Source organism: Calonectris borealis, chromosome W (assembly GCF_964195595.1).
Source record: "Calonectris borealis chromosome W, bCalBor7.hap1.2, whole genome shotgun sequence".
Lineage (NCBI taxonomy): Eukaryota > Metazoa > Chordata > Aves > Procellariiformes > Procellariidae > Calonectris > Calonectris borealis.
The window spans coordinates 19982074-19996045 of record NC_134351.1 but is presented as its reverse complement, the minus strand read 5'-3'; the positions used below and the strand labels follow the sequence as shown (position 1 = coordinate 19996045).

The following is a 13972-nucleotide window of genomic DNA, read 5'->3' as shown; positions in this document are numbered from 1 at the left end:
ACACTTCTCATGATTTCATGACTGTGATCTACAGGAAAAAAAAAATAATCCGTATTTGGATCATATGCTCCTTAGTTAAAAAAAAAATTAAATATCAGATCATGTATATGGTAAAAAGGATAAGTCCTAATGTATACTAAACCAAGTAAGCAAACAATTAAATTTAGATCAAATTATTCTTCCACTTTTTCCCCACCAAGGGAAATTTTATGGGGCAGTTCCCCAATAAATTTTTATTTCCATTATGATACTTTTAAAATCAATTTTATTGCAGCCAAAACATTGTTCATATACCTGTACATAAAATAAACTATGATATATACACAACATTTTAAGTTACAGGGCATAAGTTTACAATTTTTGGCAGATTATGTTTAACAAAATGGAAAATGTGTAACTTTAGTACTTGGAGAAACTAAACTTCCTTATTTTGGTACAAATGTTTTGTGTCCCCCTGTATTCTAACCATACCTAAACTGGTTTAATAAGCTAACATTAATGTGTAACATCTCACTGTTTTCTCTTATGTTCTGATTCTAGACAGAATTTTTCATATGCTTCTTCAATTTCTGGATCCATCTTGTCATCAAGGTCATCAAAATACCTTAAAAAAAAAATCACCAAAAATGTTAAGTTTATGTACAGATTTCCAGAAACAGTAAGTAGGTGAAATATTTATGTAGATGTCAAGAATAAAACAGAGCTTTATAAATAGTAGTTAACTATGACATTTACTAAAAGGGGACAAAGAAGAAAAAAATTATGGGTACTAGGAAAACAAACAGAAACCTCAAAGCAGCAGAGATATGTACAAATTGCTAGTGTTTGTCACCATTTTAGATCATCTTATGCTGTCCACAGGTTAAAAGACAGAAATAGTTTCCAAGATGATAGAAAAATGCAATAATGCAATACAAGCTTTCCAAAATTTAATAATGCATTTGCACCGATGTATTTACAAAAAACATAATTAACATCATATTAGCATAATTTTGGTTGGTTAACATCCTAGTACAAATACTGCATCAACTGTCTTGGTTGCACACTAGTCAGAAAAATGTATTTATATAGATGTCCTGGTTTTGGCTGGGATAGGGTTAAATTTCTTCCTAGTGCTGTGTTTTGCATTTAGTATGAGGAGAATGTTGATAACACACCGATGTTTTCAGTTGTTGCTAAGTGCCCTCCTAGTCCAAGGACAGCTCCCGTGCCTACTGACTGAGCTAGGTACACAAGATGGGAGGGAACATAATCAGGACAGCCAGCCCAGCTGGCCAATGGGGTATTCCATACCATGTGACGTCATGCTCAGTATATGAACGGTAGGCGTGATCCAGGAAGTGCCAATCGCTACTTGGTTATCGGTCAGCGCGGGTGGTGAGCAATTGCATTGTGCATCACTCATTTTGTATATTCTATCATTATTTATTATCATTATTCTCCCTTTTCTGTTCTATTAAACTGTCTTTATCTCAACCCACGAGTTTTTCTCACTCTTACCCTTCCGATTCTCTCCCCGTCCCACTGGGGGGCGGGGGGAGTGAGTGAGCAGCTGCGTGGTATTTGGCTGCCTGCCAGGTTAAACCACGACAGTCGTTTTTGGCGCCCAACGTGGGGCTCGAAGGGTTGAGATAACGATAGATCTGACCAAAGTGTGTTAAGGCAAAATTGTTATAAGCATCCATTATATTGATTGGTCACAATGTTGATGTATTGGCTGTCAACGTTGTGGAGCTGGCTCTCAATGTTGGGTCATGTAATACCTTGCTTGCAGTATATGTTCCCGTTTGTGCTGTTTATCATTATTCGGAACTGGGCCAAGTTTATCATTTTGTTGCTGTTTTATGAGGTGATAAAATCGTTGGTCGTAAGTCTAATCTGGTATCTGTACTCGGCACTGCCGTCATTTCTGTACCTCGGGAACCACCTCTTAGAAATTATTGGTAATTGCACTTGCTTCTCCTCGGAGAATGAATTTCAGGGGGAGACGGGATGGGACACTCTCTCCCACTTGTTCATCTTCCCTTCCATATCGTCAGAAACTCCTTTTTCTTCTATCCTCTTCACAAAGATGTCCACAATATTCCCTGAGAATTTTGAATATCCTTGGGATGTTCAAACAAGCATGTTCATATTGCTATGTCTCCTGAATGTGGTTCAGGCCTTGTTTAGGGTTAAACAACTATTCAGGAATACTGTCCAGAGATCAACCCTCAGGAACAAGAAAAGAGGGAGGGCAAGCAGCGGTGCCTCATCGGGGCGGGCAGAGCGGCGAGTCTCGGGGGCAGCTACAGACACGGTGGCTACTCAAAACCCCACGACAGGCACTGCGGCTACTCCAACCCCCATGACAACCCCTGTGGCTACTCAAACCCCGGCAACAGTCACCGTAGCTTCTCCAACCCCTGCGACAAGCACTGCAGCCACTCAAGCTCCGGCAACAGGCACTACAATTACTCCAACCCCCATGACAAGCACTGCAGCTACCCAAACCCCAGCAACAGGCACTACAGCTGAACCAGAGGACCAACCCTTGCTGGTATCCGTTGCCCCTGTACAGAAGAGGAAATCTTGGAAGCGGAGATCAGGTCGTTTAGAAAGGGATGATGAAAGACCAGGGCCATCACGAGGAGAGGAGGAGGAAGAGGAAGAACTCATAAACGAGACAGAAACCACCCGATCCCTATCCCTGAGTGAGCTGCGAGATATGCGGAAAGATTTCAGCCATCGTCCAGGCGAGCATATTGTTACCTGGCTGCTCCGATGCTGGGATAATGGGGCCAGTAGCCTGGAATTAGAGGGGAAGGAGGCCAAACAGCTGGGATCCCTTGCTAGGGAAGCGGGTATTGACAAAGCAATCGGAAAAGGGACACAGGTCCTCAGCCTCTGGAGGCGACTGCTGTCAGGCGTGAAGGAAAGGTATCCCTTCAAGGAAGATGTTATATATCGCCTAGGCAAATGGACCACTATGGAGAGAGGTATCCAGTACCTGAGAGAACTAGGCGTGCTGGAGGTGGTTTATAGTGACCTGGACAACAACCAAACGCCCAAAGATCCAGATGACGTCCAGTGCACGCGACCCATGTGGCGGAAGTTGGTATGGAGCGCACCAGCATCGTATGCCAGATTGTTGGCAGTACTGTGCTGGAAAGAGGAAGAAGAACCAACGGTGGATGAGGCGGTTAACAGACTTCGGGATTTCGAAGAAACTATCTCCTCCTCCCTTGTCTCGGCTGTGGAGAAACTATCCCGAGAGGTCCAGCAACTCAAAGACGATAGGTCCTATTCTCCACCTGTACGGACCAGTATCTCAGCCATTAAGAGTCAGCGTTTTTCTCCTCAAGAGAGAGGATATCGAAAGTACACACCACGGGGCACCCTGTGGTTTTACCTGCGTGACCACAGAGAGGACATGAGGCAGTGGGATGGAAAACCTACCTTGACCCTAGAGGCACGTGTACGTGAGTTGCAAGGAAAAACAATCACACAAGGGGGTTCTCCCAGGAAAAATGCTGCTCCAGTTGTCAGGAAAACCCTGTCTCACGACAGTCCAGTTTCCAGTGAACAGTTCCCCAGACAGAGTAGAAGGGCTGATCTTACTTTGGACTGTAATGAAGGAATTCTTGACTCATGTTTGCAAGAAGTGAGAAGCAAATATTATGACCAGAACTAGAGGGGCCCTGCCTCCAGCCAGGTGGAGGAAAGGGACAACCGGGTTTATTGGACTGTGTGCATTCGATAGCCTGGCACATCAGACCCACAGGAATATAAGGCTCTAGTAGACACCGGTGCACAGTGTACCCTGATGCCATCAAGCTATGAAGGGTCAGAACCCATTTGTATTTCTGGAGTGACAGGGGGATCCCAAGAGTTAACTGTATTGGAGGCCGAAGTGAGCCTGACCGGGAATGAGAGGCAGAAGCACCCCATTGTGACTGGCCCAGAGGCTCCGTGCATCCTTGGCATAGACTACCTCAGGAGAGGGTATTTTAAGGACCCAAAAGGGTACCGGTGGGCTTTTGGTATAGCTGCCCTGGAGACGGAGGAAATTAAACAGCTGTCCACCTTGCCCGGTCTCTCAGAGGACCCTTCTGTTGTGGGGTTGTTGAGGGTTGAAGAACAACAGGTACCAATCGCTACCACAACAGTGCATCGGCGACAATACCGCACCAACCGAGATTCCCTGATCCCTATCCATGAGCTGATTCGTAGACTGGAGAGCCAAGGAGTGATCAGCAAGACTCGCTCACCCTTCAACAGTCCCATATGGCCAGTGCGAAAGTCTAATGGAGAGTGGAGACTAACAGTAGACTATCGTGGCCTGAAAGAAGTCACGCCGCCACTGAGTGCTGCCGTGCCGGACATGCTAGAACTTCAATACGAACTGGAGTCAAAGGCAGCCAAGTGGTACGCCACCATTGACATCGCTAATGCCTTCTTCTCCATCCCTTTGGCGGCAGAGTGCAGGCCACAGTTTGCTTTCACTTGGAGGGGCGTCCAGTACACCTGGAACTGACTGCCCCAGGGGTGGAAACACAGCCCTACCATTTGCCATGGACTAATTCACACCACACTGGAACAGGGTGAGGCTCCAGAACACCTGCAGTACATTGATGACATCATCGTGTGGGGCAACACAGCAGAAGAAGTTTTTGAGAAAGGGGAGAGAATAATTCAAATCCTTCTGAAAGCCGGTTTTGCCATAAAACAAAGTAAGGTCAAGGGACCTGCACAGGAGATCCAGTTTTTAGGAATAAAATGGCAAGATGGACGTCGTCAGATCCCAATGGATGTGATGAACAAAAAAACAGCCATGTCCCCACCAACTAGCAAAAGGGAAACACAAGCTTTCTTAGGCGTTGTGGGCTTTTGGAGAATGCATATTCCAGATTACAGTCTGATTGTAAGCCCTCTCTATCAAGTGACCAGGAAGAAGAACGACTTCAGATGGGACCCTGAGCAACAACAAGCCTTTGAACAAATTAAACAGGAGATAGTTCATGCAGTAGCCCTTGGGCCAGTCCGGGCAGGACAAGATGTGAAGAATGTGCTCTACACCGCAGCCGGGGAGAATGGCCCTACCTGGAGCCTCTGGCAGAAAGCACCAGGGGAGACTCGAGGTCGACCCTTAGGATTCTGGAGTTGGGGATACAGAGGATCCGAGGCCCGCTACACTCCAACTGAGAAGGAGATATTGGCAGCATATGAAGGGGTTCGAGCTGCTTCAGAAGTGGTTGGTACTGAAGCACAGCTCCTCCTGGCACCCCGACTGCCGGTGCTGGGCTGGATGTTCAAGGGGAGGGTCCCCTCTACACATCATGCAACCGATGCTACGTGGAGTAAGTGGGTCGCACTGATCACACAACGGGCCCGAATAGGAAACCCCAGTCGCCCAGGAATCTTGGAGGTGATCACGAACTGGCCAGAAGGCAAAGATTTTGGAATATCCCCAGAGGAGGAGGTGACACGTGCTGAAGAGGCCCCACTGTATAACAAACTACCAGAAAACGAGAAGCAATATGCCCTGTTCACTGATGGGTCCTGTCGCCTTGTGGGAAAGCATCGGAGGTGGAAAGCTGCTGTATGGAGTCCTATACGCCAAGTTGCAGAAACTGCTGAAGGAGAAGGTGAATCGAGCCAGTTTGCAGAGGTGAAAGCCATCCAGCTGGCCTTGGACATTGCTGAACGAGAAAAATGGCCAGTACTCTATCTCTATACTGACTCATGGATGGTGGCAAATGCCCTGTGGGGGTGGTTGCAGCAGTGGAAGCAGAACAACTGGCAGCGCAGAGGTAAACCCATCTGGGCTGCCGCATTGTGGCAAGATATTGCTGCCCGAGTAGAGAACCTGGTTGTAAAAGTACGTCACGTAGATGCTCACGTACCCAAGAGTCGGGCCACTGAAGAACATCAAAACAACCAGCAGGTGGACCAGGCTGCTAAGATTGAAGTGGCTCAGGTGGATCTGGACTGGCAACATAAGGGTGAATTATTTATAGCTCAGTGGGCCCATGATGCCTCAGGCCATCAAGGAAGAGATGCAACATATAGATGGGCTCGTGATCGAGGGGTGGACTTGACCATGGACGCTATTGCACAGGTTATCCATGAATGTGAAAGATGCGCTGCAATCAAACAAGCCAAGAGAGTAAAGCCTCTTTGGTATGAGGGACGATGGTTGAAATACAAATATGGGGAGGCCTGGCAGATTGATTATATCACACTCCCACAAACCCAGCACGGCAAGCGCTATGTGCTCACCATGGTGGAAGCAACCACCGGCTGGCTAGAAACATACCCTGTGCCTCATGCCACTGCCCGGAACACCATCCTGGGCCTTGAAAAGCAAGTCCTATGGCGACATGGCACCCCAGAAAGAATTGAGTCAGACAACGGGACTCATTTCCGAAACACCCTCCTAGACACCTGGGCCAAAGAGCATGGCATTGAGTGGGTCTATCACATCCCCTACCACGCACCAGCCTCCGGGAAAATCGAACGATACAACGGGCTGCTAAAGACAACACTGAGGGCAATGGGCGGTGGGACATTCAAGCATTGGGACACACATTTAGCAAAAGCCACCTGGTTAGTCAACACTAGGGGGTCTGTTAATCGAGCTGGCCCTGCCCAAACAAGACTCTTACGTACTGTAGATGGAGATATGTCCCTGTCGTGCACATAAGAAATATGCTGGGGAAGACAGTCTGGGTTACTCCTGCCTCTGGCAAGGGAAAACCCATCCGTGGGATTGCTTTTGCTCAAGGACCTGGGTACACTTGGTGGGTGATGCGAAAGGATGGGCAAGTCCGGTGTGTACCTCAAGGGGATTTGATTTTGGGTGAAAATAGCCAATGAACTGAATTTTATGATGTCAATTGTTATATGATATTGTATATCATTATTTCTGTGGTTGCTATCAATGGTATAGCAGTGAAAATCACCCAGATTAATGAAGAATGAACTGACTCCGATGAAACCGAGCAAAGTGCAACGATGATAGAACTGGACGAGCGCAGCAGTACCGAAATGAGAACTGGCTTCAGGATGCAACAGCCCAACACCACACACCATCTTTCTGGCCCTGAAAGACTGTTATGACAGATGGAGCCCAAAGTTGTGGACTAAAAGAACTCAATGGACATTTATATATATTTATGTATATATATGTATGTATATGTATTATATGTATATATGTATGTATATGTATTAGATATGTATATATATAAAAAAGATAGTCGTGATTAATTGAAAGGTATCGAAAAATGTGAGACCTAAGCATAACGTAAATGGTATGGAATAAGGGGTGGATACTGTCCTGGTTTCGGCAGGGATAGGGTTAAATTTCTTCCTAGTGCTGTGTTTTGGATTTAGTATGAGGAGAATGTTGATAACACACTGATGTTTTCAGTTGTTGCTAAGTGCCCTCCTAGTCCAAGGACAGCTCCCATGCCTACTGACTGAGCTAGGTACACAAGATGGGAGGGAACATAATCAGGACAGCCAGCCCAGCTGGCCAATGGGGTATTCCATACCATGTGTCATCATGCTCAGTATATGAAGGGTAGGCGTGATCCAGGAAGTACCGATCGCTACTTGGTTATCGGTCAGCGCGGGTGGTGAGCAATTGCATTGTGCATCACTCATTTTGTATATTCTATCATTATTTATTATCATTATTTTCCCTTTTTTCTCTTCTATTAAACTGTCTTTATCTCAACCCACGAGTTTTTCTCACTCCTACCCTTCCGATTCTCTCCCCGTCCCACTGGGGGGGCGGGGGGAGTGAGTGAGCGGCTGCATGGTATTTGGCTGCCTGCCAGGTTAAACCACGACAATAGAAAACCTGTATTCCTATTTGTTGATATATGAAAGAAGGCAACCTTAATTCACCTCCCTTTTGCATCTGCATTACATGACCTTCTATTACATGGTAACCAGTCTTTCAGAAATGATCTGTCTCATTTAGGTCGGAGAAAAGACTGGATCCCATTAATGATAATCAGTATTGCGCAGAGTAGAGACTAACACAGAGTTTCAAAATAAAGCTGGGAAGTAAAGCTGGGAAGTGATGGGAATCACTTAACAGCTTGCTTTCTCCTCACAGTTATTGGGAAGTAGCTTGAATGTTCCTTGTTTTCTCATGAAAGGCAGGTCCTGCTTGGCCAACCTGATCTCCTTGTATGACCAGGTGACCTGCCTAGCGGATGAGGGAAAGGCTGTGGATGTGGTCTACCACAGTAAGTGCCACAGAAACGTATAATAAGGAAAGTATTTTTTCTTGAGCATTGCGCATTAAAGAAGCGGTCTACATTTATTTTATTTGTTCCTCCTTTCCTGTAGAAGTGTAGACTTGAGAAGGAACTCAACATAGAACCCTTCTCCCTGATGTCAGTCATGAGAAATAGCTGACAGAGGATCAGGATAGATTTGTCTAAGTTTTTCTTAAGCCTTCAACAAAGAAGGTTCCACAGTCACCTTGCATGAAGGTTGACTCAGTCTTCCACATATCACTCTTCAAATTTGCTGTGTTTAACTGCTGTCTGTCTCTATTTTGCATTTAATTTGCTCTAAGCACAGCAGTTCATGAGGGTAGTTTTTTCCACAGTATGAGCTTGTTGATTTCTGATGACATCTCTAATTTATCTTCCAAAGTTCCTGCAACTCCCCTCAGCTAGGTGCCATCTAAAAGTTTTCTAATTTACTAACAAAAATATCGATCCAGACCAGCACTCTTAACACACATAAACACAACAATGAAAATGTTTTTGGGTATCAAATCATGATCTGAAAGTCCTCCTTCAACCAGATGAGTACAAAGCTCAGAGCAATTTATTTTAGACTGTATTTCTTTTACTGATTTCCTATAAAATTCTTATAAACTGGTGTCAGAAAGTCAGACTATATTCCCATCTATTGCTTCCCCTTTTGCCATTAGGTTGCTTTTCTTGTTCTACAGGAATACTGAATAGCCATTTAATTGAGAGAATACTACTTATCCTGAGGAGAGAAACTTAACCTCCTCCTCCCTTTGAAAGACACTGAAAAACACTGAAAATTTTGTAATTATCTCTAGCTAGGATGTGTATGCGCATCAGTCAAATGAATTCAGGTTGCCTCACTACCAACACTTGAAGGTCTGGTGCTTCATTTTGTTTGCAAATTTAGTTTTTAAAATGCAGAAGAGAGTATGTTTGTACATGTGCAAAAATATCTGAAATTTAATTGTCCTACTCAGTTGGATAAATATAAAATTTGTTTCAAACTTGTGTGATTACAAACCAACTTACACCTGAACAAATACATAACTTCCATTGTAGGGCTAAATAATAATTATATTATTTAGTTTCATTTTTGTCAAGATTGGATTCCTAAGTCTGCAGTAAAAATAACTAGTGTTAAAAAAAAAAAAAAAAAAAAAAAAAAAAAACACAAAACAAACCCAAAAAACCAAAAACCCACTATCACTCAAAAAGAAAACATACGGATCTCCAGGTCCTGATAAGTCTGTTCCATTTTCTTCATAATCTGGAAACAAATCCTCTCTTTCAAGCAGCTCTTGATATTTTTCTTGGTAATCTGGCATAGTAAAAATGAGACCAAGTAGTATATAAGACTAGTCCTCTAAATTAACATACATCTATACAGTTTGACAATAGCCTATTTAATGAAGCCATAAACGGCATGAAACATATTATAGAAAAAACTCCTGCTACAGTGTTTTCTCAGGACATCAATCAACCTCTAAGAATGATACCTATCTACCCAGAGAACTGTAAAGGTAGTCACAGATGTCTTTACCTCAAATGATGTCATGCCATGTTGCGCTCAGATTATAAAAAACAAAGAAACCAAGGAAGAAACAAACCCTTTTGCTACTAACAATGGACAAACAAAAGACGACTTGAAGATTTCTGGCTTCCTGGAGAGACCAAGTGCTGAGGACTATAGCACAAATTCTTCTGAAATATATGAACTCAAATGCACATTCTCCATTTCAAACATTTACCTTCTTTTAAAACAGAATAAGGCATGTGTTACACAAAGCCAGGAATTCAGACATAATTTTGTCTTTTAAGTTGTATGAGTTTCAGATATTTTAAGAACAACTTTTTATGTACTTCAACAGGACAAACTTAATTACAACTTGTCCTGGTTTCAGCTGGGATAGAGTTCATTTTCTTCCTAGTAGCTGGTATAGTGCTGTGTTTTGGATTTAGTATGAGAATAATGTTGATAACACACTGATGTTTGAGTTGTTGCTAAGTAGTGCTTACGTTAGTCAAGGATTTCTCAGCTTCCCATGCTCTGCCAGGTGCACAAGAAGCTGGGAGGGAGCATAGCCAGGACGGCTAACCTAAACTGGCCAACGGGGTATTCCATACCATATGACGTCATGCTCAGTATATAAGCTGGGGGGAGTTGGCTGAGGAACAGCGATCGCTGCTCGGGGACTGGCTGGGCATTGGTCGGCATGGCAGGTGGTGAGCAATTGTATTGTGCATCACTTGTTTTGTATATTCCATCATCATCATTATTTTCCCTTCCTTTTCTGTTCTATTAAACTGTCTTTATCTCAATCCACGAATTTTACTTTTTTTTTTTCCCTGATTCTCTCCCCAATCCCACTGGGTGGGGGGGGAATGAGTGAGCAGCTGTGTGGTGTTTGGCCACCTGCCGGGTTAAACCACAACAAACTTTTTAAAGAAGATTGAGAAGACAGGTATACTAAGCTTGTGACATACCTGGATCTGCTGCAGTGAAAGGAACACCATCAGAAGTGTAAAATGTTGGTTCATTCTAAGAATAAAGTTATACAGTAAGTTATATGCATTCAGAGAGACAGCTGTTTGTAGCTTTCAGCAATGTGATTGTCTATGAATCAAGTTAAATTCACATTAAATTAAGGAACTGAAGTGTCAGTACATTCTTACCATAAAATAGTTTGGGTCATTTTCAGGGGTAGCTTCTGTATGTGGAGAAATTCCATGAACTCTACCCCAGTTACTTGATCGTAGTTCTACTAGTTTCAGAAGCAGATGTTTCACATCTCTGAAATAAACAGAAGCACCACAGCAGTTAGAATGTTTTGTGCTAAGCAATAATTGGGCTATATCTTGCATATACTAGATAGCTAAATCTCAAAAAAAGCTCCAAAAAGGACAAAATTTGGTCCAGTCTGCAGAGAATTTAGCCAACCACTCATTCTTTTCCAGCCTGTAGTAAGAACCTGCCAAAAAGGTACGTTCTCCAGAAAAAAAAAAAGCATATTCCATTTTGCCCTTACATTTATAGTGATTTGTATACTATATTTAATGCTGTTAAATTCAGATTTAAAATTATAAACTATGAGATATCGCCACTATTGTATTTTTGTATTTATACATGCTTTTAGAGCCTAAAGCACTTAAGGGAGATTTCAACACCTAAAGGTTTAAAATAAAACAAAACAAATCACAAACAAAAAAAAAACCCAACCAAAAATCTCATTAAGTGGAATGTGCATCTCTAGTAAAAGATAAAAAACAAAACAAAACCAAAAATGAAACACACACACCTCCCCCAATTGAACATTACTTTTTGTTACATGGGAAGTGACCCAAACATCACCTTACTTTTTGTAAATGAAAGTTTTTAAGGTAATGTTTTGGACATGTTCATTATTCTTGAAGATTTTTAAGGTGTTCTGTTTAATATAAAAACAAAACACTGCACATAAATTTATCTTCTCACCTGCTACAGTTTGCATCCAACACGACATTTTCAATTCTCTGAATCATTTCCTCCATATCATTCTTTCCTTTTTCTTTCCAGGCATCTTCCAAAACTGAGCCTGTCAACTAAAGACAAGGGATTAGTAATTTTTTTTTTTTTTAAGCAAATTATAAAACTTTAAGAAACTGTCAACAGAAGAGATTCTGTAACAATCCATAACATCTAGATGCATTGTGCAACTACCTGAGGGTTGAAGGTCCCAATCTTCTACATCTTTTTGCTAAATAGATTAACAGACCTTGTAAATAGTTTATTTTAGACTACAGACAGTATGGTAACTCTATGTCCAATGTTTATGTTGCCTAGAAGTTCACAGCCACTTCCCTCCTTTCAGTCTTGAAACATGATTTTGAAACAACTCTCCAGCAATTTAATTACACTGTGAAGCAGTCACATTACAACAAAATGCATACATGTAACAATTTTAATATTGCAGCAATTTCTTGTGAAAAATCGTTACACTTCATCTTTCTGAAGTTGCACATCAGTGGGACATGGAGATTGCATTTGACCATACTGTTAACTTGGGTCACGTCGACACAGAAATATTGCAACATTCTGAATCCTGTTTGAAAGGACTAACAGCATTTGTCCGATCTTAATTGCTTTAAGTACATGCTATGAAAAAAGAGACCATATTTTTGCAGATGATGCCACAGGCTTACCTGAGAATAACAATAGGTTAGTAAGCTTTAGAAAGACTTCAGTCAACATACCTAGCATCAGACATGCCAGAGAATTTCATCTGGGTATATATAAGAGGAGCCAAGAATTATCTGACCAAGTCAGCCTGAGTTTCAATACATAAAATCTGTGAGACTGAAGCTGCTGCTGAGAACTTTAGCAGCAGACAGTCTAGAACTGCTGTGGATGAAAGCCTTTTCTGTTAAGAATAGGTACTTCATTGCCCAATAATTGCACAGTAGGGGATAAGAGTTAAACCAGGAAAAATTAGTTTGCCACTATGGTTGAAGTTAATAGCAATTCCTGATCTACTCAGCATAAATATTACATGATCCAAAAATGCTTGGAATGGCATCTGATGATACAAAGGAATAAAATGCAGAGATAAAGCAAGCATCTTGGTCAGCACTTGTTTCGCATTCCCAGTTTTCTACTGCAGTCCTGGCCTTGATCCTAGGTAATTAGGTAACAGCACCAAGAAGGTTTAATTAAAAATAAATATATTGCAAAGCAAACAGGTGAAAAACCTGTATCTATCGCTATATTAAATGGAAAGGACAACAGGAAACATTTATTGCTTCAGTAGTGAAAGCAAGGTTTCATGAGGTAGCCCAGTCTAGCTACAGATACACTCCAACATTTGTAGATACTTTGAGACATCAGAAGATGCTTGTATTAAAAAAAAACAACCAAACAAACAAAAAAAACAACCTAACAAAATAAACCCCACACCACACCAAAACAAAAACAAAACAAAAAACCCCACAATACTGTCTTTTATTCTGGAACAGACAAAGCCAAATAAATATTTCTGTGAATATTCACAGAAACAGTGAGCCCTCCATCTTCTTTGGAGAACAATCAGAAAACACAGCAGCACTGGAAAGCTTCCCAATTTGTGTACTGTCTTTTTGAAAGGTCCTTCAGTGGGCCTTGCCTCAGGGAAGCACTTTCAACATAAGGATTGACTGCAGGAGTGAATATGCTCCTTGAACACAACCTCACACTTGCTATGAAGCAACCTACTTAAACATCCAAACTTCATTTCAAGGGTTTAAATTGGAGGATGTAAAACCTCTCTTCCCTATTCACCATATCAAAAGAAGCTCCCAGAATTGGAATTTAAGATAGAAGAGTCTGGAAAAAATTATAGAGTGGGAGGAAGGGGGAAGAATGAGGAAAAACAAACTGACCAACCACAAAAAACAGAAACAAAACTCCACAAAAATACTGTTTAGCTTTTGACCGTCATTCCTAAAATAAACTGTTTTCCCAACTATGAGTATAACCATGGCTTGTGAAAATAAAAGTTTCTCCCTGTATAGAGCCTAACTATTTTTTTTCCTCTAAGTAAAACTTAAAAGCAAAGAGGCTTGTCTTCATCATGAAAGAGAAATATATTTCTACAGTAGTAATGATGCAGACAATACAGTAGGAAATAACTGATATAAAGAACCTTTTGCTGCAAAAAAACCAAACCAAAACAAAAAAAACCAAAAAACCACAAAACAAA

General features: G+C 42.0%; 1 protein-coding gene across 1 annotated transcript in view; it reads right to left on the bottom strand.

The window, feature by feature from the left end:
* Positions 1 to 8: 8 nt before the first annotated feature.
* The window catches only part of LOC142074753 (polyadenylate-binding protein-interacting protein 1-like), a 36270-nt gene continuing 22306 nt past the window's right edge, over positions 9 to 13972 (bottom strand). Inside the window, exons 7-11 of the mRNA XM_075135621.1 lie at positions 11734 to 11840; positions 10935 to 11052; positions 10746 to 10800; positions 9486 to 9579; positions 9 to 604 (exon numbers count right to left, since the gene is read on the bottom strand). Coding sequence (XP_074991722.1) covers positions 511 to 604; positions 9486 to 9579; positions 10746 to 10800; positions 10935 to 11052; positions 11734 to 11840 — 468 coding nt within the window. The 3' untranslated portion in view covers positions 9 to 510. The remainder of the gene's footprint in view (positions 605 to 9485; positions 9580 to 10745; positions 10801 to 10934; positions 11053 to 11733; positions 11841 to 13972) is intronic.